The following is a 27553-nucleotide window of genomic DNA, read 5'->3' as shown; positions in this document are numbered from 1 at the left end:
AATGACCCAAGCCGGAATCGAACCTGGGTCCCCGAGCCAACAGCTCGCATATGTGTCCTGGATGAGTGCGCTACCATCTGTGCCACTCGCTCAAACCGAATTTACAAACTATTAACAACCACTGCATTAATGTCTTTTAAGCTCTAAATTTGTTAAAAGTTTCTCTAAAGTGTTATGTTACATAACTAAACTAATTAATGTAACTTTTATCAGTGGAGTAGGTAGGCCCAGTAGTGTAGCCAGAAACGTTTGGGTGGATGGGCCAAGGAAATAATCGATTGCATGTTATCTGTAAACGTATTTATTTCTGAGTTTAACATATAGCTAATCTTAATGTTAATGTTGTTTCCAGGGGCGTATATAGGATATTTACTTAAGGTTGTCTACTTTACAAATACTAAATCAAATCAAATCAAATCAAATCACTTTATTGTCACACAGCCATATACACAAGTGCAATGGTGTGTGAAATTATTGGGTGCGGTTCCGATCAACATAGCAGTCTACTAAAAGATCAATCAACAATATCTGTGTTTCAAAACAATCAGACAACACATATGGAACATTAGGAAGCATTGTGGATGAGAACCATTATAAAACATTAAGGTTTGTAGACAAACTTTGATGTTGGCTTGAAAAAGCCTTGTCTGAAAGTTTAAACTAGTTTTAAAATTTTAAGACAGATAGACACAGAAAAAAGAGAGAGAGAAAGAAAGAGATCTGGTTGCTAGAGCATAGCTAGTTAGTTGCTGCAGTGTTACGGAATGGCTGCTTGCTGTCTCGAGCCAAAAGAACCCACCCCCATGTCTCTACGATCTTCTAGTGTTGGGATATGATTGTTGTAAATGGTTGATAGGGTGTTGTCTCTGGTTACTAGGGCATGGCTAAGCAATTGTTTGAGTGGTACTGAATGGCTACATGCTGGCTTGAGTCAAAAGAGCCAACCCCCACGTCTCTATGATATTAGTGCTGAGATATGATTTTTGCTTTATGGTTGATAGAGTGTTCCATCTGGTTGCTAAGGAGTGTCCAGTTGCTAGGGTATTACGTAATATCTGCATGCTGGCCGGAGTCAAAAGAACCCACCACCATGTCTCTACAATGTTCTGGTACTGAGATATGTGTGATGCTCTACGGTTGCTAGGGTATGTCATATGGTTGCTAGGGCATGGCTAGGCAGTTGGTAGGGTTTTATGTAATGGCTGCCTGTTGTAGGGATACAAAAGATCCCACCCCCATGTCTCTATGACATTCTAGTGCCAAGATATGTGTGTTGTTATACTGTTGCTAGAGTTCTCTGGATGGTTGCTAGGGCGTGGATAGGCCATTGGTAGGGTATTACAGAATGGCTGCCTTCTTGCCTGAGTCAAATGAACCCACCACCATGTCTCCACGAAGTTCTGGTACTGAGATATGTGTGCTGTTATACGGTTGCTAGAGTATGTCATATGGTTGCTAGGGAATGGCTAGGCAGTTGATAGGGTGTTATGCAATGTCGCCTGTTGTAGGGATTCAAAAGCACCCACCCCCATGTCTCTATGACATTCTAGTGCCAAGATATGTGTGTTGTTATACTGTTGCTAGGGTTCTCCGGATGGTTGCTAGGGAGTGGCTAGGCCATTGGTAGGGTATTACAGAATGGCTGCCTTCTGGCCTTAGTTAAAAGAACCCACCACCATGTCTCTATGATATTCTAGTGCTGAGCTTTAAGTGTTGCTATACTGTTGCTAGGATGTTCCGTCTGGTTACTAAGGCTTGGCTAGGCAGTTGCTAGGGTGTTATTGAATGGCTGCCTGCCAACTACGTATCAAAAGAACCCACCCACAGGTCTCTACAATGTGTGGTAGAACGTTTTTACTCTATGACCATGCACTACACAGACGGATTTCACTGTTGCGCACTGACTCTGTGTTTATATCACCATCTCCTACTTAACACGCTTACATGCATGTCCTCCCATGAACATCGACAGGGGTAGAATAGAGTGGCGGATGCCCCTGCATGGAGCTGGGGCCCCCTGCAGCCAGGAGCCCTGGTGCTTATGCCCAGGTAAGCCCATGCATTAATGTGACCCTGGGTGCTTACATTACCCTCCTGACAGCATCTGACGTTACTGGATCGTGGTTTGAGGCCAGTAAGCTTTTGGCTATTGATGGAAAAGGGGCAAAAGACAATAATCGGGTGAATGCCCAATAGGTGGCCCATGCCTACCCAGGCCCACCAGTGGGTAGGCCTGGTAATGTATTTTAGCCTTAATGTTTATTCATGATCAATGAATTGAATTTTAATTTACACATTGATGCATTTTCTCATCCCTGTTTTCAAGTGTGTAAAAAGTTTAATTTCATTTGGCTGGGAAAGCTGATATTTTGGGTGACATTTGCACACCCTGGCACCTTGGCAACAGTAAAACATCACAGTAACAGCCCCGATGTCTCCAGGAAAATTAGCGTGGATCAAATGGACTCATAGGAAAAGAAGAGATGGAGCAGCAGAATTCCTGATCTGAGGCCGAGGCAGATGCTACATTTGGTCTCCCCTCATTAGGGTGACACACGGTAGATTTATGACAGGGTAATTTGAGAATCTACAAATAAACAACTCAAAGCTACTGTAAACTCTAAGATGAGGCATCTTTAATCCCACCCCCTCACATCTTATGATACATCATTTCTATATCCATCCATCCATCCATCTCTCTGTCTCTCTAATTCATCTCTGTTGACCTCTCCTCAATCTCTCAGTTTTTGACCCCTCAAAACACTCCAAAACATTGAAAGGGCTTAATCACATCAAATTGAAAATTCTGTCATCATTTACTCACCCTCATGATGTTCCAAACAACCCAAAAGCAGACATTAGGCATAATGTTAGACTCAGTCACCCTTCACTTTCATTGTAAGGAAAGAGATGCAGTGAGAGTCAATGGTGACTGAAGCTGTCAGTCCCTAATATTCTCCCTTTTCCTATTCCACAGAAGAAAGGAAGTCATACGGGTTTGGAACGACATTAGGTTGACTTAATTTTCATTTTGGGGTAAATGATCCCATTAAATACAGAGACTGTTCCTGTCTTCACAAGGCAACCATGTTCCAGCACTATAATTTCTATCTTATGTCATATGGAAGATGCATTGAATGTTGTGTGAAACAGACATCAGTCTCCAGTGTAAACCATGAACAATAACAGTCCAGTGAAGAAATCCAGCAACTGGGTGGCACATCTCAGAGCTCAGCTACAGATCATGAGCCAGAAACCAAAAAGAAATCCATCATTAAGATTCTTAAACCTGCAGCTGACCACCACAGATTAAACTGAACATTCCCTGACACACAGACACGTCCCTGTATTAAATACCTGTGACCTCACTGCCTGCAGGACTGATGGTCCAATCCACATCGGCCCACTCCAGCGTGGCTGCTTTAAGAGGTGAGGGATGTAGCTGCTGGACGTGCAGAGACTGTTTTAAACACACAGAGAAAGAGACTTCAGGTGATCTGAACGCTCTGCAGGTAAGTAAAATCTACAGATCTGCTTGAGTCTACACCTGAAGACAGACCTTTACCTTCACTTCTGTAGTAGGTCAAACAGGCATAATGTCTTCTCTTCTCTGGCAGAGACAGAAATTCATTGCCTGTGAAAATCTAAAATTTATAGCAAATTCCACCTAACGTAGCATTCTGAAATTGTTTATGTATTCAAGAATTTCAGGGATGCCTGGATGGACAGCAGGTTAATAAAACGTTTGTCTGTATTTTCTTAGATAAGCTTGCAATTTACAGTAAAACAGCCAAAGACATCATCATTTATTTATCAGACTACAGACACAATCATGAATCAAAAAGAATTGCTGTAGCAAATATACTGTTTTTTCTGTCTCTCATTGATACAGTAAATTGTTCTTGTGTTGTCTCATGAGAGAATGTGTGTGTAATTGTGTTTTGAGTCTAACATGAAGTTCTACTGTTTATTTTCTGGGTCAGTGTTTGGCTCTCACTGGCTGTTTGTTTGTGATTGTGTGTGTGTGTGTGTGTGTGTGTGTGTGTGTGTGTGTAGGAGGTGTAGCAGCAGCAGTTGAACAGATGAAAGATTTGTTTGAATTTCTAAACCAATAAGGAAATTAGACCTGAAAAAACACTTTCATCTCCCCCTGATAGACAGACAGACAGACAGATAGGCAGTCAGACAGATAGACAGGTAGACAGATATGCAGTCAGACAGACAGATAAATAGTCTGACAGATAGACAGACAGACAGACAGACAGATAGACAGATATGCAGTCAGACAGACAGACAGACAGACAGATAAACAGACAGACAGATAGACAGACAGATATGCAGTCAGACAGATAGATAAACATACAGACAGATATATAAAAAGACAGACAGCGAGATAGATAGACAGACAGACAGACAGACAGATAGGCAGTCAGACAGACAGACAGAAAGACAGATAAATAAACAGACAGACAGACAGAAGACAGACAGACAAACACAGACAGACAGATAGATAAACAGATACACAGACAGATAGATAAACAGACATACAGATCGACAGACAGACAGGCAGTCAGTCAGACAGACAGAAAGACAGATATATAAACAGACGTACAGATAGATAAAAAGACAGACAAACAGACAGACAGCCAGATATATAGACAGACAGAGAGACAGATAGGCAGTCAGACAGACAGTCAGAAAGACAGATAGATAAACAGACAGAAAGATAGGCAGATATATTAGCAGACAGACAGATAGATAAACAGATACACAGACAGATAGATAAACAGACATACAGTTAGACAGACAGACATACAGACAGTCAGACAGATAGATAGATAGACAGAGAAACAGAAAGACAGATTGTTAGACAGACAGAAAGAGAAACAGACAGACAAACAGATAGACAGACAGACAGGCAAATAGACAGACAGACTGATAGACAGACAGACAGGTACATACAGTAGACAGACAGACAGACAGATGTAAGTGTTTTTTCAGCATCCAGAAACATAATTTCTCAAAGCCTAATAAGAATCTGTCTGTCTCTCTCTCTCTCTCTCTGTATTAGAGACATTAAGAGCTCCATCCCGTCTACAGTTTCATCTTCTGTTGTGATTCAGCTCTTCTCGTGTCTTGACAGTTCAGATGGATCGATCCGCTCAGGAGCTGTTCCTCAACTTTATGGTTGTGTTGATAACAGTTTTGCTCATGTGGTTTCTGGTCAAACAATACCAGGACTCATGAAGAGTTTATATCTCATCTTCATCATCATCAGAGGAGGAGGAAAGACAGCTGTGATGCTCCACTCCACTAGAGGACGATGTTTCTTCAAACAGAGGGAAGATTTCTGCCAGACAGGATGGGACTTCAAGTGATGTCAGCAGTCATCACTTTGTCCTTTTGATAGTCTGGATGTTTTGTTTGAAAAACACACTGCAAATCATATTTCAATCACTCAAACTGACACGTAGCCAAAAGAGTAACAGCAATCTATCGATTTAGGACATTTTATTTGTGTACAGTCAATAAAGAACTCTTTGGCAATGCAGTTCTGTGTATGTGTGTGTGTGACAGCATGCATTCATTCTAGATTCAAACATGATCAACTACATCATATAAACTAAAGTAACACTTTTAAACATGTTGAAGGAAATGGTGAATGTAAATTCTACAACAAAATCACAGCTCACCCTAAAAAAAAAAAAATCACAGAGTAGCATAACATTTGGAACTTTTGCTGAATACATGTAATAGTGTTTTTTAAAATGCCAAAACATAGTGTAACTCTGTTATGCAGTAATGAAAACAGCCTTTAACACATTAGGTGTGACAGTGACAGTCTATGAGCAGAAAAGTGTTTAGAAGTAAATGATATAAATTAAAACAGGTTATGCAGTTAATTTGTAAATGACTTCCATTACATGTATTAAATGTTATCTATTATAGCTTCAACAAATGCTCTCTAATATTGCACTTTAACTGAATGTCTCATACTTAAGAATCATCTATCGATTAATATTGATTTTCTCTATGCATGAGTTCTCTTTTTAAAGTTGTTAGATAAAGCAGAATATTCAGTGCATAAGAACCTTACAGAAAGTTAATCAGCAGTAAAAACAGAAAGGTAACCAAACGTAAAGGAATAGTTCACCCAGAAATGAAAATTCTGTCATTATTTACTCACCCTCATGTCGTTCCAAACATGCATGCTGTTTTTCTGTGGAATAGAAACAGATAAAAACATAAAAGCATGTTGTCTTAGAATGACATGAGGGTGAAATTTCATTTTTAGGCAAACATTTCCTTTAAACAACAAATGTATATATTGTGTTCAACAGCAGTCAAACCACTGAAGAAGAAAACCAAATAAGACAATTAACAGACATTTTAATTTTCAGCTTTTTCTCCGCTGACGTGCACAAGAACTGACAGGTGAGCTGAATGCGAACGTGAACCTGCGTGTTTGCGCATGCGTGTCGTTCAAGGCGTTTCCGGTGGATCTGTTTTCCACGGATCTCTGTATCGGTTGAAGCTAACCACCTGACAGTGAAACTCGGTGAGAGCGTGTGGCATCGGTGCCACTTCCTGCCATTCTGAGCATCCGCTGTGATACACCTGCACTTCATCTGTGATCTCATCAGGTGAGTAATCACCGCCCAGGATGTAGATCTTATCCTGCACACCAATGGCACCTGCGTTAAATCCCGCACACTCGAACGAGCCCTCACCTTTCCAGATGCAGGTATCTGGGCAGAAGCTGTAGACTTTATACGTTGACAGGTCACACAGGTATAGAGTCTCATTAATGGATACAGCCTTGACGAGGGTGGCGTGGAAGAACTGGCCGAACTCTGCCACTAGTTGGCACCAATGATCCGCTACGGCGTCATAACGGAAAAAGCAGTCTAGCGACGGATTGAAGGCTTCTGAAATTTCAACCTCAGAGCCAAGAGTGTAAATTATGTTTCTGCAAGCACTCGCCTCGGGGAAGTAAATTCCTCTGGGTAGAGGACTGACGGACTTCCACATGCGACTCAGCGGATCATAGTATTCGACGTCTAGCAGGCTACGGATGCCGCGGGTGCCACAGGTTTTTCCGCCAATGACGTAGATGCGATTCAGGGCGGTCACAGATGTGTGCATGGTCCGTGGGTGCTGCATGGGCGAGGCTGGTGTGAAAGTGCCCGCCACAGGACAGTAGCACCAGACTTCGTCCGTTGCATCATGGTGAGGTTCTGCAATGTGCAGGCGAACTGTGCGACAACAACTGCTGTGGCAACCGCCGATGACAAACAGCTTCTCTCCAAAACTGGTGAGGGCCGACCCGGGCAAGTCCGACAGCCGTGCTGCGTTCTGCGGCAGTTCCGTCCAACGGTCCGCAGTGATGTCATAGCAGAAAGCGTGGCGTATCTCTCCATTTTCCTCCGTTTTATGAACATAAATGTAGCTGCATGTCGTAGAAGGCCTGGCATCCGGGAAGAACCCGCTAAACTCACGAACGCTCGTCAATGCCTCCTGAACCGTTCTAGAACACTTGCTATCACTAGACAACAGCGCCTCAGAGCGACACGCCTCCTCCAGTACAGCGAGAGGGAGCTGATGTAGGCGGACATGTGACAGGAGCTCCTGCAACAGGCTCTTACGTGTCTGCAGGTCGTGTCGCGTCCAGCGCAGGAGAGCGCGCAGCACGCTTTCTTCATCTGGAACGCTGAGAGCGTCAGAGGCCAGACAAAGTTCCAAAACCCGTGCTGGCATCTCCAGGAAATCCAGTCTGGAGGAGAGCATGTGGAAATTCTGCGTGACAAACTCTGTGGAGCGTCGCAGGAGATGTGGCGAGCCGTATCCCTCGGCAACCGCTAACAGGTGTAGGCAGTTGGAGAGGTCAAGGGTTTGGACCAGAAAGTCACTGCAGGAACGCAATAGGAAGCCGACCTGTGAAAACAGAAGAGTACAAAATGACAAAATGACAAAAAGTCACTTCAACGTGCATCTCAAGAGGCATGCATGATCTTACCATTTTTTTACGATTTTTGTTTTTGAGCTGTGAATCAATAATTTTTTTTTACTAATTAATCACACAGTTTTTGTAATTAATCGTGATTAAATTTGCATTACAACAAACATAAAAATGATCACTCTCTGCCTCTCTCGTGCAGTTTCGTTTTTGAAACTGATTCAGATGAAAGTCAGTGAGTGTTTTCGGGTGATGCAAAGAGATACAGTTCGCCAGCTTGCCCGTATCTATCACACATCTGATTCACCACTTGCGGGTGAAGTCTCCATTCACCGTACAGTAAATCAAAAAGCATTTTTCTATGGAACCCCTTAGAGAACAGGGAGGGAATGTACTTTCTGAAATTGTTTTGTGTTCGCTCTATTATTTTGGGTTTCCTCACAATAAATTAACTTTGGTTTTACTTCAGTATCCATAGTTCAACTGTGGTAAACCATAGTAATAATACAGGAAAATTAAAACTACGGTAAAATCATGTTTAACCCTTATGAAAATTATCCATGGTTTTACAACAGTAATTGTAGTTTAACCATAGTAAAACCATAGTAACCACAAGATTAACCATAGTTACTACAATATTACTAAAGCAAACCCATAGTTACTGTATGTGTACTACAATATAATACAACTAAAATAACTGTATCAAAACTATGGTTACACAATTTAAAGGGATAGTTCATGCAAAAATGAAATTTTCAGTCATTGTTTACTCACCGCTGTGTTGTTATAACCCCATATGACTTTCTTTCTTTTTCTGAACACAAAGGGAGAATTGTGAATAAATGTTGTGCTCAGTGATGTCATACAATGGCAGTTTATGGTGACCACCTCTTCAAACTTCAAAAGAACACAAAAGTATAATTCAGAAGTCTAATAAATGATCACATGATTGTAATGAAAGCATGCAATGAGAATTGGTGAGAAACAAACCAAAATCTAATTTGTTATTCAGTGAAAATCCTCACCGACCGTTGATCTCCTCTGCGCGTTCATGAGACTGCACGAGAGCATCAGTTCACACAGTCCCTTTGTGACACGGGGGTGTTCAAGAGAAAATCTATTTTGTTTATCTAAAAACAGGCTCATCACAGTGAAAGAAACAAGAGAAACAACACAGCTACTCACAAACCAGAGAACAAAACTTACTAAATATATCTGAAGAGTTTGTAGTCTGAGAATTTCTATGCCCAGCCTTAATTGCATAAAACAGACTCATTTAAAATGAGAGATGGAGGAAGCTGATGCAGCCACACATACACACACACCTAGATGATACAGTCAGACAGAGAGTACAGAAGATCACAATATTCTGGAGGTTTTGGATGTTTCGATTACCGAAAGTGAACTGGAAGAACTGGAGAGAAAGGCGGAAGGTGCCGGTTTGTGTCACGTCTTCTCCATTCTGAACCGGTGTGTGTGTGGACATTCTCAGACAAAATCAAGTAGTTTTGAACTGGCATGTAAAATGCTGGATTCAATATACTGTTGTAGAAAGATTTTGGAACGGTGCCAGTTCACAGCAGACGGGGTTACCCAGCGCGACGCCGCAAATAGAAACCAAGTGATCTATAGAATGTCGCTCGTCAAGGATGGAAAACTGAATACAGACATGTTTAGTAAGTTCTGTTCTCTGTTTTGTGTTCTGTTGTCACTATCGCTGTGGAAGATCTGTTTTTAGATAAACAAAATGAGTTTTCACTTGAACGCCCCAATGTAGTGAGGGGTCTGCATGAACTGTTGCTCTCATGTCCTATCATGAATGCGCACAGGAGATCAACGGTCAATGTGAACATTTTCACTAAATAATACATTAGATTTCAGTTTGTTTCTCACCAAATCTTATCGTATGCTTTATAACAATCATGAGTCTCATGGAATAATTGATTAGACTTCTGAATTATACTTTTGTGTTCTTTTGAAGCTTGAAGAGGTGGTCACCATAAACTGCCATTGTATGACATCACTGAGCACAACATTTATTCACAATTTCCCCCTTTGTGTTCAGAAAAAGAAAGAAAGTCATATGGGGTTATAGCAACACAGGAGTCAGTAAACAATGACTAAATTAAAAATTTTTGCATGAACTATCCCTTTAACTATCGTAAAAACATGGTTAATTTATTGTGAGCAAAAGCAAAACTATTTCAGAAAAAAAAAAATCCTCTCGTCCTCTAAGGGGCTCCGTAATTTTCTATTGTAATGTCAAAGTGCAAAGAGAAGAAATTGAAAAGCATGCAGCATTATAGCAGACAGTGTGTGTTTGAATGAACAGTGGCAAATGGATGCATTGATGTATCGGCTGCCGATATTCATGGGGTAATTATTGACCAAATTAAAACCATCAGTAATAAGCATGAAAACGCTGATATAAAAAAACCCCAAAGGTTTATTTGTCATTTAGAAACACACCTAAAATGTAAAAACTCACAATCCAGATATAATAATAGCCACAATATGTAGAAGGGTTGGCACGCCAAAGAACAACAATTTTTATTCTTTCTCGTTCTTAAGTTAATGCTGAAAAAATGCCATAAACAGATGTGACATTTGTGAAAGTGGCACTTACATATAGGCTACATGATGAGGGAAACCATCCAAAACGCTATGAAACCAGCAGACTCTGACTTCTATTGTGAGAACAGTCAAAAAGCTTCTGTACCTCTTTATATATTTTTTACGCATTCCTAAGTACAACAGAGATCTGATGACAAAATTAGATAGGTGGCAAAAGATCGTTATCGGTATTGTCCTAAAGTTTTTTTGTAAAAATCGGTATCGTATTAACCATATTGGTGCATCCCTTTGAGCATCAAATTACAACATTCGACCTGCGTGCAACGCAACATTGGGGTAAACGCTTGATGCTTCTCTCCATATCGTTCAATGTGAGTCATGTGAAAAGACTTTCCGTTTGATTCCATTTGATTTGTACTTTGTGCTTTTGCATACAAATCTTTGATTAACACAGATATAAGCTTCAACCTCTCACATATCGTAACTTTTTAATCATTTTAATTAGCTCTCACCTGCAGGTAAGAGGCCAGTTGAAACAGCATGTCCACATTGTCCTCTCTGATTTCTATCTCTCCAGAATACGCAAAGTCCAGGAAGGCACGAATGGCCGGAGCTGAGAGGTTACTAAGGGTCACGGTACCGTCATCACGTTCACGCATGTCAAGCTCAAACATCGCCCTGTAGTAGAAACAATCCACACATGAATGATTTTAACAGCTATCACCACATGTAAACTAAAGACATGTCAACATGGTTACATTTAATGTGAGCTGTGTGCACTAAAATACAAGAAATCTGAAAAACTCACCAAACATGAATCAATTTTATTGTGTGTTTTGAACTCACAGAAAATCTTACTGAATGTGAAAATGTTAGTGGTGCTTGCCTTTGCAAAACTCACTGACACGATGATAGGGTGTTGTGGGTTATTGCCAAGGCGTTGTTATGCAGTTGCTCAGATGTTTTGAATTGGGTTCTGTGAGGTTTCTCACAGGTCCAAGGCAATAAAGTCCTGCACCCTCAAGTCTCAGTATATAATATTCTGCTCTCTAGACATGACTCGAGTCCCTCCTTCAATGTAAGTCTATGGTACTTTTTCAGATGCGTCATAATTTTAGGTTATGAGTTCATCAGTTTTTTGTGTTACGCTTGAGTTGTGTGTCACTATCGCTGGCATGTCACCTGAAGAAGTCACTGCACGCGGCGAGAACGCATCGATGACAGGGCAGCGTGTCGTCCTGCACGCGGATGCTGAAGTCAAACATGGCTCCTCTCGCTCTGAAGCTCTGAAGAACAGCGATGATCTGCTGACCGTGTGTGCCAGACACCAGGAACACAGAACGCTGCTCTGATGCACCGTTACACTGCGACCTGCTCGACACGCTCCCATGATGAGCATCCATCAGCACGCCACTTACTGAAGTAAAACAAAACACATCCATCCATCCTTAAATTCAGTTATTCGACGATACATTAAAAATGCAATTTCAAACAAAACAATGACTTGAATTCACCTCTTCTATGATGAACATGTTTTCATTTAGATATCTTTCTGGGGCTTAAAGTAAAAAAAATGTAGGTGGTGTACACGTCCAGAGACACACATATATATATAGCAAACTCATTAAAAGCTGAAATTCTTGCAAAAAGAAATGCTGGCATAAGTAGAGCAGAATAATCTTTCATTTTGTTCAGGTCATATGAAGTAACCCGAGAAAACCTCTTGATATTTTCTACTCAAAAATTCATGATATTTAAAAAACAATATGTTTTGCTTTTCAAAGTTGTGTGCACTCTCATGAATTTAAAGTGCAAGAAAAGCATTTTGAAACCTTATACTTTACAACACATGACATTTTTAAAGTCATTAATGCATTTTATTTTTTTTTACAAAATGCTATTAATATTTTTCAAACAATTTGTAAAAACAACATGAACTCAAAGAATACATCTCTACAAACTTGATATGTGTTTTAAACTGGATTAAAAAAAAAAAAAAAACATTTCTATTTGTTATAATCTCGGACAATCATATTTGCCAAAGACCCAAATAACAGGGGGCCTGGATAGCTCAGCAAGTACTGACGCTGACTATCACACCCTGGAGTCACGTGTTCGAATCCAGGGTGTGCTGAGTGACACCAGTCAGGTCTCCTAAGCAACCAAATTGGCCCGGTTGCTAGGGAGGGTAGAGTCACATGGGGTAACCTCCTCGTGGTCGCTATAATGTGGTTCTCGCTCTCAGTGGGGTGTGTGGTGAGTTGTGCGTGGATGCCTCGGAGAATAGTGTGAAGCCTCCACACGCACAACGTCTCCACGGTAACACGCTCAACAAGTCACGTGATAAGATGCACGGACTGACAGTCTCAGACACGGAGGCAACTGAGATTCGTCCTCCGCCACCCGGATTGAGGCAAGTCACTACACCACCACGAGGACTTAGAGCGCATTGGGAATTGGGCATTCCAATTTGGGGAGAAAAGAAATAAAAAAATAAAAATGACCCAAATAACACATAATACCACAGTTATTCTTCTTTGCTATTGAATGTAAATTCCAAAAATGAAAATTCTGTCATCATTTATTCACCCTCATGTCATCCCAGATGTGTTTGACTTTCTTTCTTCTGCAGAACACAAATGAAGATTTTTAGAAGAATATTTCAGCTCTGTAGGTCCATACAATGCAAGTGAATGGTGACCAGAAGCTCCACAAATCACATAAAGGCAGCATAAAAGTAATCCATAAGACTCCAGTGGTTTAATCCATGTCTTCTGAAGTGATATGATAGGTGTGGGTGAGAAACAGATCAATATTTAAGTCCTTTTTTACTATAAATCTCCACTTTCACTTTTACATTCTTCTTCTTCTTTTGCTTTTTTGGCAATTCACATTCTTTGTGCATATCGCCACCTACTGGGCAGAGATGAGAATTTATGATAAAAAAAAGTTCTGGTCACCATTCACTTGCATTGTATGGTCCTACAGAGCTGAAATATTCTTCTAAAAATCTTCATTTGTGTTCTGCAGAAGAAAGAAAGTCAAACACATCTGGGATGGCATGAGGGTGAATAAATTATGAGAGAATTTTCATTTTTGGGTGAACTTTCCCTTTAAGTCCCAGTCAGTGAATCTGATTCTGCAAGATCACACATGTTCCTGATTTAACATATTTTATTAGTCCTGGAACAACATCATTCAAACTAACAGTCCTAAACTGTTATTTGTTGTTAAGAATGTATCCATTTGTAACCCAAACTCTAAAATCTGATTGGTTGATAGGAATGTTGTTCCAGAAATATCCTTCATGGAAAAATCTGGAAACAGTCTCAGTGGACAGTCTGCCTGTAACTGCATGCTAAAAAAATCCAACATCTCTCTGACTCATTTTAGCATATCTTCTGCAGTACTGAAAGTATACACCTGCCTTACATATTTCAATTATAATTCACAGTCTAACCAAGTCCCACTTACTGTGAATACACAGTGTACTTACTGGGATGATTTAATAGTAGAAAGTAAATGTATAAAAAGCACCTCAGCTGCTCGGGTTCGTTCTGATGTTTAATGATCAGTCGCGTCATTCCCGGATCACCTGAAATATCAGAAACATTATTGATTATCAGTGTTTGTACTGGACTCATAAAGCACAAGCAGCTTTATCCTGCTCACAGTGGATGCATTTAAACACAACTGAATGACATCTGCATTATAGTAATATACACTTTAAAATGTAAATGTTACGTGATCATTTTACAGATGTAAGTGTTTTGTTTTAGTCAGAGAAGAATTGAGAGCTGTTTGTCACTCACGCACATCAGCACCACGGACAGCGTCTCTTTCGCGCATGCGCACTGCACACAGCGCGTCATGACATCATCAAGGACCGACGTTTTTGTTCATTTCTTATTTCCATGATAAAGAAATATAATTTTTTTTTTTTATTTTTTTTTTTAACGCAATTGTTCTCTAAAATGTTTAGCATGATGGTAATGAACTTTCAAGGTCCGCGTCCGTTGCGTTCATTCGTTTAAAGAATGTTAATATTCTGAATTAAAAATGGGCGGTGTAGTTGAACTCTTATTCTGATGGGGTTGATTGAGGCAGGACAGAGGACAGATGACAATGCATGTTGACCAATCGCGTATCAGATCCACTCACATGTGCAAATCAAATAATCAAGCTTTACATTCATTTTATATCCATGAGCAATAAACATGAGAAATTAGCTAACTGATTTTTTATTTTTTAAAACTAAATGAATTATCAAATACAAGCCGTTTTTATTTTTTTTTTTTTATTTTTTTTTTGACTATTTCTTTTGATGTAGGGAAAACCAAAATTCAAAGCATAATTTTATTTATTTTTTTTTTTTATTTTTTTTTTTCAAAACGAAAAATTAACGAACGTACACGGACCTTTCAATTGCGTACAGTGCTTTTTTTTTGTGATTAAATATTCAGTTTGCACACATTAATACCAATTTAATTAAAATATGTTTTTATTTTTTTTTAAGTTCTTCGGAAAAAGGGCAAAGTTGAATTTCCATAATTTGGACATTTCTATACAGTTTACAGAGCAAGTGTAACAGACTGAACAAACTTTCTTCAGCAGCAGTTATCAAAATAAGATCATTAGAATGTGTTTATATATATATATATATATATATATATATATATATATATATATATATATATATATATATATATATATATATTTATATTCAGCTAAAGCTGGATTTTCCATTTGGGATATCTATCATTTTATTATTTTAAACATAAAGAACGTTTTTTTTTGTGTGTCAAAAATTTGTTTGAAACGTGCTTGTGCTATCTTTCAAATAACACTTGCTTTTATATTTTCCTAATGTAATCAAATGTAGATTTTTTTAAAATTAATTCTTTCTCCCTTTTTCTCCCAATTTGGAATGCCAAATTCCCACTACTTAGTAGGTCCTCGTGGTGGCGCGGTTACTCACCTCAATCCGGGTGGCGGAGGACAAGTCTCAGTTGCCTCCGCTTCTGAGACCGTCAATCCGTGCATCTTATCACGTGACTCGTTGTGCATGACACCGCAGAGACTCACAGCATGTGGAGACTCATGCTACTCTCCACGATCCACACACAACTCACCACACACCCCATTGAGAGCGAGAACCACTAATCACGACCACGAGGAGGTTACCCCATGTGACTCTACCCTCCCTAGCAACCGGGTCAATTTGGTTGCTTAGGAGACCTGACTGGAGTCACTCAGCATGCCCTGGATTCAAACTCACGACTCCAGGTGTGATAGGCAGTGTCAATACTCGCTGAGATACCCAGCTTTTTATTGCTGTATAGTCAGTACTTAACATTTAACCTTTAAGTCCTTGATGTAATGATCCAATAATGAAATATGTAAAAAAGTATTTTGGCTAAACAAATTCCATGTTTAAGGGAACCCCAAGAGTCTTATTGATGAATCATGACCTCTGGGTTAAAGGTTCATACACAAGTTTTATACACAAATACGTGTACATAGAGTTAAATATTAAAGAATCCAAAGATCTGGGGGTCTGTGTATCTCAGCGAGTACTGACGCTGACTACCACCCCTGGAGTCGTGAGTTTGAATCCAGGGTGTGCTGAGTGACTCCAGACAGGCCTCCTAAGCAACCAAATTGGCCTGGTTGCTAGGGAGGGTAGAGTCACATGGGGTAACCTCCTCGTGGTCGCTATAATGTGGTTCTCGCTCTCGGTGGGGCGCGTGGTGAGTTGTGCGTGGATGCCACGGAGAATAGCGTGAAGCCTCCACACGCGCTACATCTCCGCGGTAACGTGCTCAACAAGCCACATGATAAGATGCGCGGATTGACGGTCTCAGACGCGGAGGCAACTGAGATTCGTCCTCCGCCACCTGGATTGAGGCGAGTCACTACACCACCACGAGGACTTAGAGCACATTGGGAATTGGGCATTCCAAATTGGGAGAAAAAGGGGAGAAAATCCCCCCCCCCCAAAAAACTCTTTATTTTGGTACATCACACATTGTTTTAGCTGTTTTCCTCATCAGTGGTGGTTAGAATGTTGGGCTGTCTAGCTGTTTGAGATGTTTGACTTCCTCTGTAACACTTTAAAGTAAAAAACACAGAAGAATTCAAATGGGTTATGTAAGTTTTCTGGTCTGCGCCACGATATCGAGAAGCCGGATTGAGTAGCGCAATCCCTCTCTGCGGTCTCCTGTCTCTGCAGCACAAATACCGTTAAGCCTGCTGGACTCAATCATAGCGCACGTGACAATCACGTGAAATACAAATGCTACGAGAAGATGAAAAGCGTAAATAGCACTTATGAAGCACCGAACACAACACGAATGTCATTGCATTTGCTGAAACTTTTAATGCTGTAGAAAACCCTGTCCTTGTTTCTTAAATTCTCAGTCTCACGTGAAGCCCCGTCCACTGACAGATACGCACACATCTATTCAGATCTGTATTGCAGAATTTCACACATTACGCCCAAAATCAGTGCAGAAAACGCAAATAAATGGCAGATTGGCAGTGTAAATATTGACAGGAAAAATATCACTCCACCGTTCTTCATTGAAATGTATTTATTGAAAAAAATCAGTCAGTTGAGAAACAGTGTGTGTGTGTGTGTGTGTGTGTGTTTGTGTGTGTTCACTTTGATGTAGCCATAATGCTGGACACACCTGTGGACATAAGAGAACACCAGTCAGTGTTTGTTTTCATTGCTGTCCAGATGCTTCTAGCATTGCAGTAAGAAGAATTTGGGAGGAAAATGCTTGTCCTGTAAATAATGTCACAATGTAAAGAACCTTAACGAGCCTAAAAATATACAAATACGTAATATGTATAGTCTTTTTTCCTTTTAATTTAAAAGAGTCATTCACAATTTTTGTGGTTTCTGAAAGCAGTGTGCAGCTACTCACTCTCAAAGTCGATTTTCTCCACAATGTTCTTGGGTTTGACGCTCTCCTCCTGATAATGAATGAATATCTGTCCATCCTCATTCTCCGTCCAACCGTATTTATTCATCCAAACCTTCACCTGCATGTCTGAGAGGAACAACACATGATCAGGACTGGATTTACACACACGTGAGCCACAAAAGAGACACTATCAGCAGACGGTAATCTCACCCAGAGGGTCTCCCAACATCTCTGCCAGCAGCCCGTACTCAATGTTCTGATACGTGATGCCCACCACATGACAGATGACTAGAAAGAGAAACACTGATTACATCATAGCATTGGACAAATAAGTTCTCTAGTTACTCAGTGTATTTCTACAGGTATTTCAGTTATTAAAGGGCTTGTATTCTAGATCTGTTAAACTAAAGATCTGAATCTAAACTGCACAAACAACATGCATGATGACATCACAAACAAGAGCTCATTAACATATGACCGCCCACATTTACTCATTAACACCTACTCAATATACATCAGTCTTTTTGATAGTAAACGTCAGGGAGAGAGGGCACAACAGTCATGAAAAACTCAATTCTAAGTACATTATAAGTTAAACGAAATGACTCAAAAGTTTCGATTAAGTCTGATTTAACGCAGCCTTCACGTTGTGGTCGAGGTGTTCAAATATAACGATCACTCACATTTCCGCACAGAGTCTTCAAATCCTGTGATTCCATCAATTAATTCTCGATTCTCCTCTAGACTGGTCTGAAAACACACTCACACACACACATAAAGACAAAAAGACACACACACACACACAGACACAAAGACACACACACAGACACAAAGACACACACACAGAGACACAAAGACACACACACAGAGACACACACACAAACACAAAAACACACACAGACACAAAGACACACACAGACACACACAGACACACAGAGACACACACACACACACACACAAAGACACACACACAGACACACACACACAGACATGCAGAGACGCACACACACAGACACAGACACACACAAACACAGAGACACACACAAACACAAAGACACACACACAGACACACACACAAACACACACACACACAAACACAAAGACACACACACACAGACACAAAGACACACACACACACACAAACACACAAACACAAAGACACACACACACACACACACACACATGCAGACACACACACACAGACACACAGACACAGACACACACATCGATTTACAGAAACAGCTGGATGTGTACGATACTACTCAACACTGAGTGTGTTTTTGAAAATGTCCTCAATAACATGATGAAAACCAAGTTGAGTACAGCTGAATGATTTGGGAAAAAAATTGTGATTTGAACTGTGATATGATGAACATAAAACAAAAAGCATGTGATTCCTTTAAACCAAAATATTTAGATTTGCCCATGCTTTACTGCCGACTGGAAATACTGTTCTAGAAAGAGTCCTTTTGTGAAAGGGTCAGTTCACTATTCATCATTATTTTTTTTGAAAAACAGTCAACTTGAATATTATATTATTCATTAAAATAATGTTAAGTTAGGAAATGATTAAAGTCAGCATGAAATGAAAATTCACTCTGTTTTCTAAATGCATGTTATTGATCTTATTGTGAACGATTCATCCATGCTTCCTTGGTTACGGGTCAGCTGGCTTGAATTTACATTTTGAATGAGGAGTAACGGCGAATTTGCAGATGCATTCGAGACATTTCACGGCTGAATTGCTGAGATGATCGCTAATGAATACAACGCTTCTGATGCCTCTGGAGTTTATTTCTATTTTTGAATGTAGTTATCTTGAGATGCACAGCACGAGAAAGTGTATTCCCCTTTATATTTAGTGTAATGTGATTCAAAACGCTAAAATATGGTTATCTTTTACTCACTCGGTTTTCGACGGCTACAGTCTCTTCGTAAGCAAAGTTCGTGATGTGCTCGTACGTTTATGTTGTCAGTTTGATCATAAATGTGTTGAGATCGCCGCTCAATTTCACCGATAACCGGCTCTGACTCGAGCACCATGGTGGTGTGTGCGTCCACTACAAACTCTCATTCACACCTGCCTCCGTTCCGCAATGCAACGGCCATATTTTCACAATCAAATCAACAACTGATGGATAAACTCAAATCCCGCCCCACATTTCTTTCTTGTTTGATAAGATGTTTCACTCAGAAACACGTTACAATACGGAAGTCGGTCACAACTTCCGTTTCATGCTGACTTTAATGAAATATATTATTGTAAAATAATCATCATCTTTACTATTATAATTTATTATTATTATTATTCAATAATAATTATACTAATGATTAAATATACTAATATTATACTAATATTTCTTAACTTACTATGCAGTCCGGTTAAACCCTCAAGTCTTTTTATTTCGGCAGAAGTTTTTATTTTGAAAACCTGAACGGATGGAAGTATCTGTTGTTTGTATTTGAGCTGACAGCGACAGCACACCGAACCGAACTCTGAGCACATCTGTCACTCAGAGCAGTGGATAGAGTTTGTGTTTATGAAATACACCGATCCTGTTTACATGTATTAAGAAAGCATTACACATTACAGAAAAAACAGCACATATGCGCAGCACATTGACAATATTTATGCATTTAATTAAATCGCAGGCCTCGTGGTTTGAAAATCGCAATGGGTCATTTCACGATTTCGATTTTATTTCGGTTAATCGATCAGCCCTTTGGTGAATATATTTTCAATGGTCACGCTAATTAAACATGTTTTGCGTAGAAATATTATTACCTTACTATACTGTAATACCTGTGTGTGTGTGTGTATGTGTGTGTGTGAGTGTGTGTGTGTGTGTGTGTATGTGTGTGTGTGAGTGCGTGTGTGTGTGTGTGTGAGTGAGTGTATGTGTGTGTATGTGTGTGTGTGTGTGTATGTGTGTGTGTGAGTGCGTGTGTGTGTGTGTGAGTGAGTGTATGTGTGTGTATGTGTGTGTGTGTGTTTGAGGTGTGTAAGGTGTGTATGATGTGTGTGTGTAAGTGTTTGTGTGTGTGAGTGAGAGTGAGGTGTGTGTGTGTGTGTTTGTGTGTGTGAGTGGGCAGGTTTAAGTGGTTTACGAGGACTTTTTTTTAGGTTATAAACTGGTAATTACAAGGGTATTATGCTATAAATGTGGTTTATGAGGATATTTCTAGTGCCCCCATTATTTAAATCACTTAAAAAACATACTAAATTATGTTTTATTGAAAATGTAAAAATGCAGAAAGTTTTTTGTTTGTACAGTATAAAAATCATTATGTCTATGGAGAGTCCTCATAATGATAGCTGCACCAACATGTGTGTGTGTGTGTGTGTGTGTGTGTGTGTGTGTGTGTGTGTGTGTGTGTGTGTGAGTGTTTGTGTAGTGTGTGTTTGTGTGAGTGTGTGAGTATGTGTGTGAGAGTGTGAGTATGTGTGTGTTTGTGTTAAAGTGTGAGTGTGTGTGTGTGAGTGTGTGAGCATGTGTGTGAGAGTGTGAGTATGTGTGTGTTTGTGTGTGTGTGTTTGTGTGTGAGTGTGTGAGCATGTGTGTGAGAGTGTGAGTATGTGTGTGTTTGTGTGAAAGTGTGAGTGTGTGTGTGTACCCAGAAGCTCTGGAAGTGACACGTCTCCAGCAGGTTGCCGAGATACAGGATCTGTCTTATCGGCCGCTCCTCTTGCTGCGACACTGTAGTCAAGGAAACCGCAGCAAACTAATAAAATCACAAATCACTGTGCTGGTTAGATTCAGACACAATATAATAACAATAATGACAATCAATTACAAAAAATGCATCCATGAAATGCTGCCAATTACTAATGAAATAATAACTTGACTCTCTATAAAAACAAACCTAAATCATGTTTACAGTAATACACTTACAGTGGAAGTCTATGGGGAAGTGTATCGGGAGCTTTAAAAGCATAAATATGATGCTTGATATTTTAACCCTTGTGTTGTGTTCGTTTTGTGCTAACACATTTTTTATTCCCAGTCAGAAATGACCAGCCCACTAAGATTGTATATAAATGTCTCATATTGCATATATTATCACAAGATATTGCATTAGATCTTTTTATCAACTTCTTTTTTAGTAATTATGAACATATTTAATAGATATATATTTTTATCGATAGAAGGATTCATTAAACTGAGCTTATACTGGGCCAGTGGGGGGCACTCCCTGCGGAAATAAATAAATAATTACATCATAAATTAATAACCACTTGCTTGATCTGAACAAAATAGGTGTCATTTTAAAGCTTAGAATCTGAACAATGCATAAAGCTGATCATAACAATTCTTTAATAATGTTTTTTAATTTGCTGACAAATTAGAACTGTTTCATTCTCATAGTTTGCACATTTGTTATCACAACAGTTATATTCTGAGTTGGTCAAAGCATAAAAAAGATGAGATAGTCATGTGTTAGATATCAAACTGCAGTGAGTTTTAGTGTACATAAATATAATAAACAGAAGTGTCTTTTTGTCATGTTTTTCCTTATTACTTCCTGAAACATACATATAACATAGACAATGACATATCGTAACTTACAGCAGACTATCCCGATTCAAACGAGTCCAAACACGACATAATATGATCAGTATATCTTGATATATTCCTCAAAGAGTGTACATGGAAAGATGATGCACAAGAGAGCGCTCAACATACATCGTGTGTGTGTGTGTATGCGCACATGTCTGAAGACTTTGTGTGTGCAAACACACATCCACATATGTGTTCATCTAAAGGATTGAGATGCTCTTGAACACTTAATATTTCTGTATTTTGTAGCCTAATCCATTCAATTTCCAGTGGCCGGTCATTTTTGACCGGGAACACAACAAGTGGAACAAAATGAAGTATAACCCAAAAAATATAAAGAAAATGGTCCAAATTTGTTTTTAGATACCATGTGTGAACAAAGTCAATACATTTAATTCCAGTTGGATTAAGTAAAAAAATCTGTAAAAAAAAAAAAGAACGAAAAAAAAGTTGTCCGGGTCAAAAATGACCAGAACACAACATAAGTGTTAAGCAAATTTTTTTTGCTTTAAAGTGTTTAAATCACCCTTTTGAGGTGGGACTACTTTTCTACGTGGATGAACTTTTAGTTATAAGTTACAGATCTTCACACTCGCGGTTGTAGACGCTTTGGTCTGAAACTCCTGCTTAAATGCTTAAAGGCCCTTTAAAGGGTCCATCTGCTGTTACGGGGCACCAAAAGGATACGTGTGTTTGGTCGATCATGCACTTGCACAATGTGAAGTCTGTGTGTGGGAGATTGGTCAACGCCTTCAGCAGAATCTGTGCTGTTACTGTGGTCTGGAAGTATGCTGGGTTAAACTGGTACCTGACAACACAAACACACACATAGACCGATTTAATGCCCAGTTTATTGACCAGGCCTATGAAATAATAATTATAATTGCATTAAAATGCAATTACAGCAAATTTTCTGTAAGCTGCTTTGAAACGATGTGTGTTGTGAAAAGCGCTATACAAATAAAAGTCATGTGGTGTAACCAACATGCAGGTAGCAATTTTGTTGTTTATTTTTACACCACATGACATTTTTAAGGGAAATAAATCAATTTTGGGTAGAAAAGCTAAATGTTTTTATAAGTTCCCTCAAATTTGTAAAAACAACAAAGTCACAAAGATTTCATTTCTACATCATCACACTAAAATCATATTAACACTTAATTTGTCTCTATACTTTTGAAACAGTGAGTATTTTAATGTTTACGGATTGACCCCATTGACTTCCATTGTAAGTGCCTCACTGCAAACATAAACTGTCCCATTAAATTGAATGTGATCATTACTGCTCATGTTTCACAAGGCCAATTGAATCACGATAAATGCAGGGTTTTTTATACATAAAACCCAATACACTCAATATTACATTTGTATATAATACAGTTTGTATAAAAACACACTCACAGTTTGAGAACAGCCAGATTTGCCTCCAGGTCATAAGCATTTTCTCTGGCCTGTGTGTCCACATATCGCTCCAGTGTGGACAGATTCTCTGGGTTATACCTGTGCAGGAATTAAAATGCTCATTAATTGTTCATCATGACCTAATGTGCTCATTAATTATTCATCATGACCTACTATACTCATTAAATACTCTTCATGACCTAATTGCTCATCATGACCTAATATACTCATTAAATGCTCATCATGACCTAATATGCTCATTAATTATTCATCATGACCTAATATGCTCATTAATTATTCATCATGACCCAATATGCTCATTAAGTGTTCATCATGACCTAATTGCTCATCATGACCTAATATGCTCATTCATTATTCATCATGACCTAATATGTTCATTAATTGTTCATCATGACCTAATTATGCTCATTAATTGTTCATCATGAACTAATTATGCTCATTAACTGTTCATCATGAACTAATTATGCTCATTGTTTATCATGAACTAATTATGCTCATTAACTGTTCATCATCAACTAATTATGCTCATTAACTGTTCATCATAAACTAATTATGCTCATTAATTGTTCATCATGAACTAATTATGCTCATTAACTGTTCATCATGAACTAATTATGCTCATTAATTGTTCATCATGAACTAATTATGCTCATTAACTGTTCATCATGAACTAATTATGCTCATTAATTGTTCATCATGAACTAATTATGCTCATTAACTGTTCATCATGACCCTACATGCTTTTAATTACTCTTCATGACCCTCTATGCTTATTATTCATCATGACCCAATATGCTCATTATTTATTCATCATGACCCAATATGCTCATTAATTATTCATCATGACCCAATATGCTCATTAATTGCTCATCATGACCTAATATGCTCATTAATTGTTCATCATGAACTAATTATGCTCATTAATTGTTCATCATGAACTAATTATGCTCATTAACTGTTCATCATGACCCTACATGCTTTTAATTGCTAATCATGAACCAGTATGCTCATTAATTACTCTTCATGACCCTCTATGCTTATTATTCATCATGACCCAATATGCTCATTAATTGTTCATCATGACCCAATATGCTCATTAATTGTTCATCATGACCTAATATGCTCATTCATTATTCATCATGACCTAATATGCTCATTAATTATTCATCATGACCCAATATGCTCATTAAGTGTTCATCATGACCTAATATGCTCATTAATTATTCATCATGACCCAATATGCTCATTAATTGCTCATCATGACCTAATATGCTCATTAATTATTCATCATGACCCAATATGCTCATTAAGTGTTCATCATGACCTAATTGCTCATCATGACCTAATATGCTCATTAATTGCTCATCATGACCTAATATGCTCATTCATTATTCATCATGACCTAATATGCTCATTAATTATTCATCATGACCCAATATGCTCATTAAGTGTTCATCATGACCTAATATGCTCATTAATTGCTCATCATGACCTAATATGCTCATTCATTATTCATCATGACCTAATATGCTCATTAATTATTCATCATGACCCAATATGCTCATTAAGTGTTCATCATGACCTAATTGCTCATCATGACCTAATATACTCATTAAATGCTCATCATGACCTAATATGCTCATTAATTTTTTATCATGACCTCACTGATTCTTGAGATAAGGGACAAAACATTTTTAAAATCTGAGTTTTTATTTTTTTTAACACTAAATTAATTTGAAATGGATATATTTGTAGACAAAGGTCACAGCTAACGAATGATGTAAGGGAACAGGTTTTTATAAAAACGCTTTATTATTTCTTCTGAAAATTGACATTTATTCACTTCATAACTTGCATCTTACTGTCATTTGTGTCAACTCCGTCAAACACACCAAAAAGCGTGCTAGTTTAATATGATTCATCCAACATGTGTAAAGTCTTTAATTATCTAATAATATTGTTCAGTAAAGGAGTTAAGTGATAAACTACATTCAATATTTTTTTTTTCCTGTTTTCATGCTATTCTGAAAATTCTGACAGAGCTGACAAAATTTAATATTTTTCCATCTTAACCATTTGTTGTACACTGGAGCCATTTTTTTCCCCCTCAGTTGAAGATGCCTCTATAAACTAAAATGTCAAAATTAATCCCACAATTTTAACAGTAATTATAATAATGAGAATGATGGAGTTGACAAGTTGAAGCTGTGACCGCAGAAACTTATACATTGTTTGTTTAAAATATGAAAAATATCAAACGTACCAGACCACGTGTCCTACTGTTGCATCCACCATGAGCAGGAAGTGTGAAAGGGGTACTCGGGACATTTTTTTTTTTTTTTTCTTTTCTCCCAATGTGGAATGCCCAATTCCCAGTGCACTCCAAGTCCTCGTGGTGGCGTAGTAACTCGCCTCAATCCGGGTGGCGGAGGACGAATCTCAGTTGCCTCCACGTCTGAGACCGTCAATCCGTGCCTCTTTATCATGTGGCTTGTTGAGTGCGTTACCGCGGAGATGTAGTGCGTGTGGAGGCTTCACGCTATTCTCCACACAATTCACCACGCACCCCACCGAGAGCGAGAACCACATTATAGCGACCACAAGGTTACCCCATGTGACTCTACCCTCCCTAGCAACCGGGCCACTTTGGTTGCTTAGGAGACCTGGCTGGAGTCACTCAGCACACCCTGGATTCGAACTAGCGAGCTAGCAAACTCCAGGGGGTGGTAGCCAGCATATTTTACCACTGAGCTACCCAGGCCCCCATGATCATTTTCTGATTTATTCAGGATTAAAAAACAATCTGACAGAGTTGACGCAAAGTGAGGACACAAATTTGCTAGGCAGTTTTTTATGGAAAATATCATTTAAAATTTTCTTAATGTATTGTTTGATATCTTACAGATCCCTACCTTTCATTTGATATATTTATTAATTTGTTGCATTTTTAAACACTTTGTTCAGCAGTTTAACATTGGACCTCTTGCTGAGAACAGGTTAAGTTACATGTGCTTCCAAGTATAGAGCATGCATTTAAAAAAATGCCCTGAGTATACACATTTCCTTTAGATTTAACTTTTCCAGTATTTTATTGTTATGAATTTCTTGTTTTTTAAAATAAAGATGACTTTTGTATGAAAGACATGTTTTGTCCCTTATCTCAAGATTCATTGACCTAATATGCTCATTAATTATTCATCAAGTCCTAATATGCTCATTAATTATTCATCATGACCTAATATTCTCATTAATTATCATGAATTATAATTGAGCGCGTGACATGATGCAGTATCCCCCAGTTCTTTTAGATGCCTTTATTCTGTTAATCAGTCACATTCATTGCGCGACTTTAATGTGATGACAGGCAGACTCTAATCTGTTATGAATTATTCTATTATGCAGGTATTCGTGTTAATATTAGTCAGTGTTTGATGGATTATCTTCACCTGTCGATGCCCCGCAGTAATTTGCCCACGTTCGCTCTCATCTGCTCAAACGTCGTGGCCATGATCCCAGATCTGACAGTATGTTCGCGATTATTTTAATTGTATTTTTAAATCGCTTGGACTCCCACGGACGCGAAAGCTGCGCGTGTGTGCCGCGAATGGCCTGACGTCACCGGACGCGAACTAGTTCCTCCTGAGCGCGCGCAACTACTGTCAGCGACACCGTGCGCGTGGATTGAGTCATTACATACGTGACGTCACACCCAAACATATTATAAATATACTGCTAATTAAACCAACAAGAATATATTTTACTAGGTTTCTATCGCTCTGGCCGTGCAAACAGCGCTCTTGAGATTGTACTGACAAAATATAATATCTTTTATATTATTATATAAAAGGCCTATATTATTTACAAATATTATTTATTATTTATATTATTGCCTTTATTTTTGCCCCGACTGGAGCTTATTTTCACAGGCATTTTACCTTTGACGAATGTATTTTCTGTGGGGTCATTTTATGTAAAATAATATTATTTGATCAGTTCATTAAAATAAATCAAAAACCATGCCAAAGTAGAATTAAAAACATATATCTATATTTATATAAAGAATAAATAAAAGAGGACTTCCTTGCAAGGGCAGTTTTTGTGTCAGGTTT

The 27553-nt window shown here is 38.7% G+C and overlaps 3 protein-coding genes across 7 annotated transcripts; 1 reads left to right on the top strand and 2 right to left on the bottom strand.

The window, feature by feature from the left end:
* The first annotated feature begins 3364 nt into the window (after positions 1-3364).
* Positions 3365-6425, top strand: LOC127430078 (sarcolipin-like). Its single transcript, XM_051679531.1, has 2 exons — positions 3365-3512; positions 5072-6425. Exon 2 carries the CDS (start codon positions 5149-5151, stop codon positions 5245-5247), a length of 99 nt encoding a protein of 32 aa, XP_051535491.1. The 5' UTR covers positions 3365-3512; positions 5072-5148; the 3' UTR covers positions 5248-6425.
* A 50-nt stretch (positions 6426-6475) lies between these two features.
* kbtbd3 (kelch repeat and BTB (POZ) domain containing 3) lies at positions 6476-17451 on the bottom strand. 2 transcript variants are annotated; one of them, XM_051679515.1, is made up of 5 exons: positions 17224-17451; positions 14069-14126; positions 11714-11948; positions 11044-11209; positions 6476-7935 (listed from the first exon to the last, which is right to left on the bottom strand). In XM_051679515.1, exons 3-5 carry the CDS (start codon positions 11932-11934, stop codon positions 6484-6486), a joined length of 1839 nt encoding a protein of 612 aa, XP_051535475.1. In that variant the 5' UTR covers positions 11935-11948; positions 14069-14126; positions 17224-17451; the 3' UTR covers positions 6476-6483. The 2 variants fall into 2 exon arrangements, with proteins under 2 accessions (XP_051535475.1, XP_051535476.1); XM_051679516.1 differs by lacking the exon at positions 17224-17451 and adding an exon at positions 14348-14370.
* Positions 16523-27064, bottom strand: LOC127430073 (eukaryotic translation initiation factor 3 subunit K-like). 4 transcript variants are annotated; one of them, XM_051679524.1, is made up of 8 exons: positions 25708-26884; positions 23424-23522; positions 22710-22830; positions 21079-21153; positions 18147-18213; positions 17674-17751; positions 17464-17589; positions 16523-17223 (listed from the first exon to the last, which is right to left on the bottom strand). In XM_051679524.1, exons 1-8 carry the CDS (start codon positions 25770-25772, stop codon positions 17192-17194), a joined length of 663 nt encoding a protein of 220 aa, XP_051535484.1. In that variant the 5' UTR covers positions 25773-26884; the 3' UTR covers positions 16523-17191. The 4 variants fall into 4 exon arrangements, with proteins under 4 accessions (XP_051535484.1, XP_051535483.1, XP_051535486.1 ...); XM_051679523.1 differs by having other exon boundaries at positions 16526-17223; positions 21079-21156; XM_051679526.1 differs by lacking the exon at positions 25708-26884 and adding an exon at positions 26891-27064 and having other exon boundaries at positions 16532-17223.
* Between the last annotated feature and the right edge of the window lie 489 nt (positions 27065-27553).

Source organism: Myxocyprinus asiaticus, chromosome 39 (genome assembly GCF_019703515.2).
Source record: "Myxocyprinus asiaticus isolate MX2 ecotype Aquarium Trade chromosome 39, UBuf_Myxa_2, whole genome shotgun sequence".
Lineage (NCBI taxonomy): Eukaryota > Metazoa > Chordata > Actinopteri > Cypriniformes > Catostomidae > Myxocyprinus > Myxocyprinus asiaticus.
The sequence above is the reverse complement of the archived record's forward strand: the minus strand, read 5'-3'. Positions and strand labels throughout refer to the sequence as shown.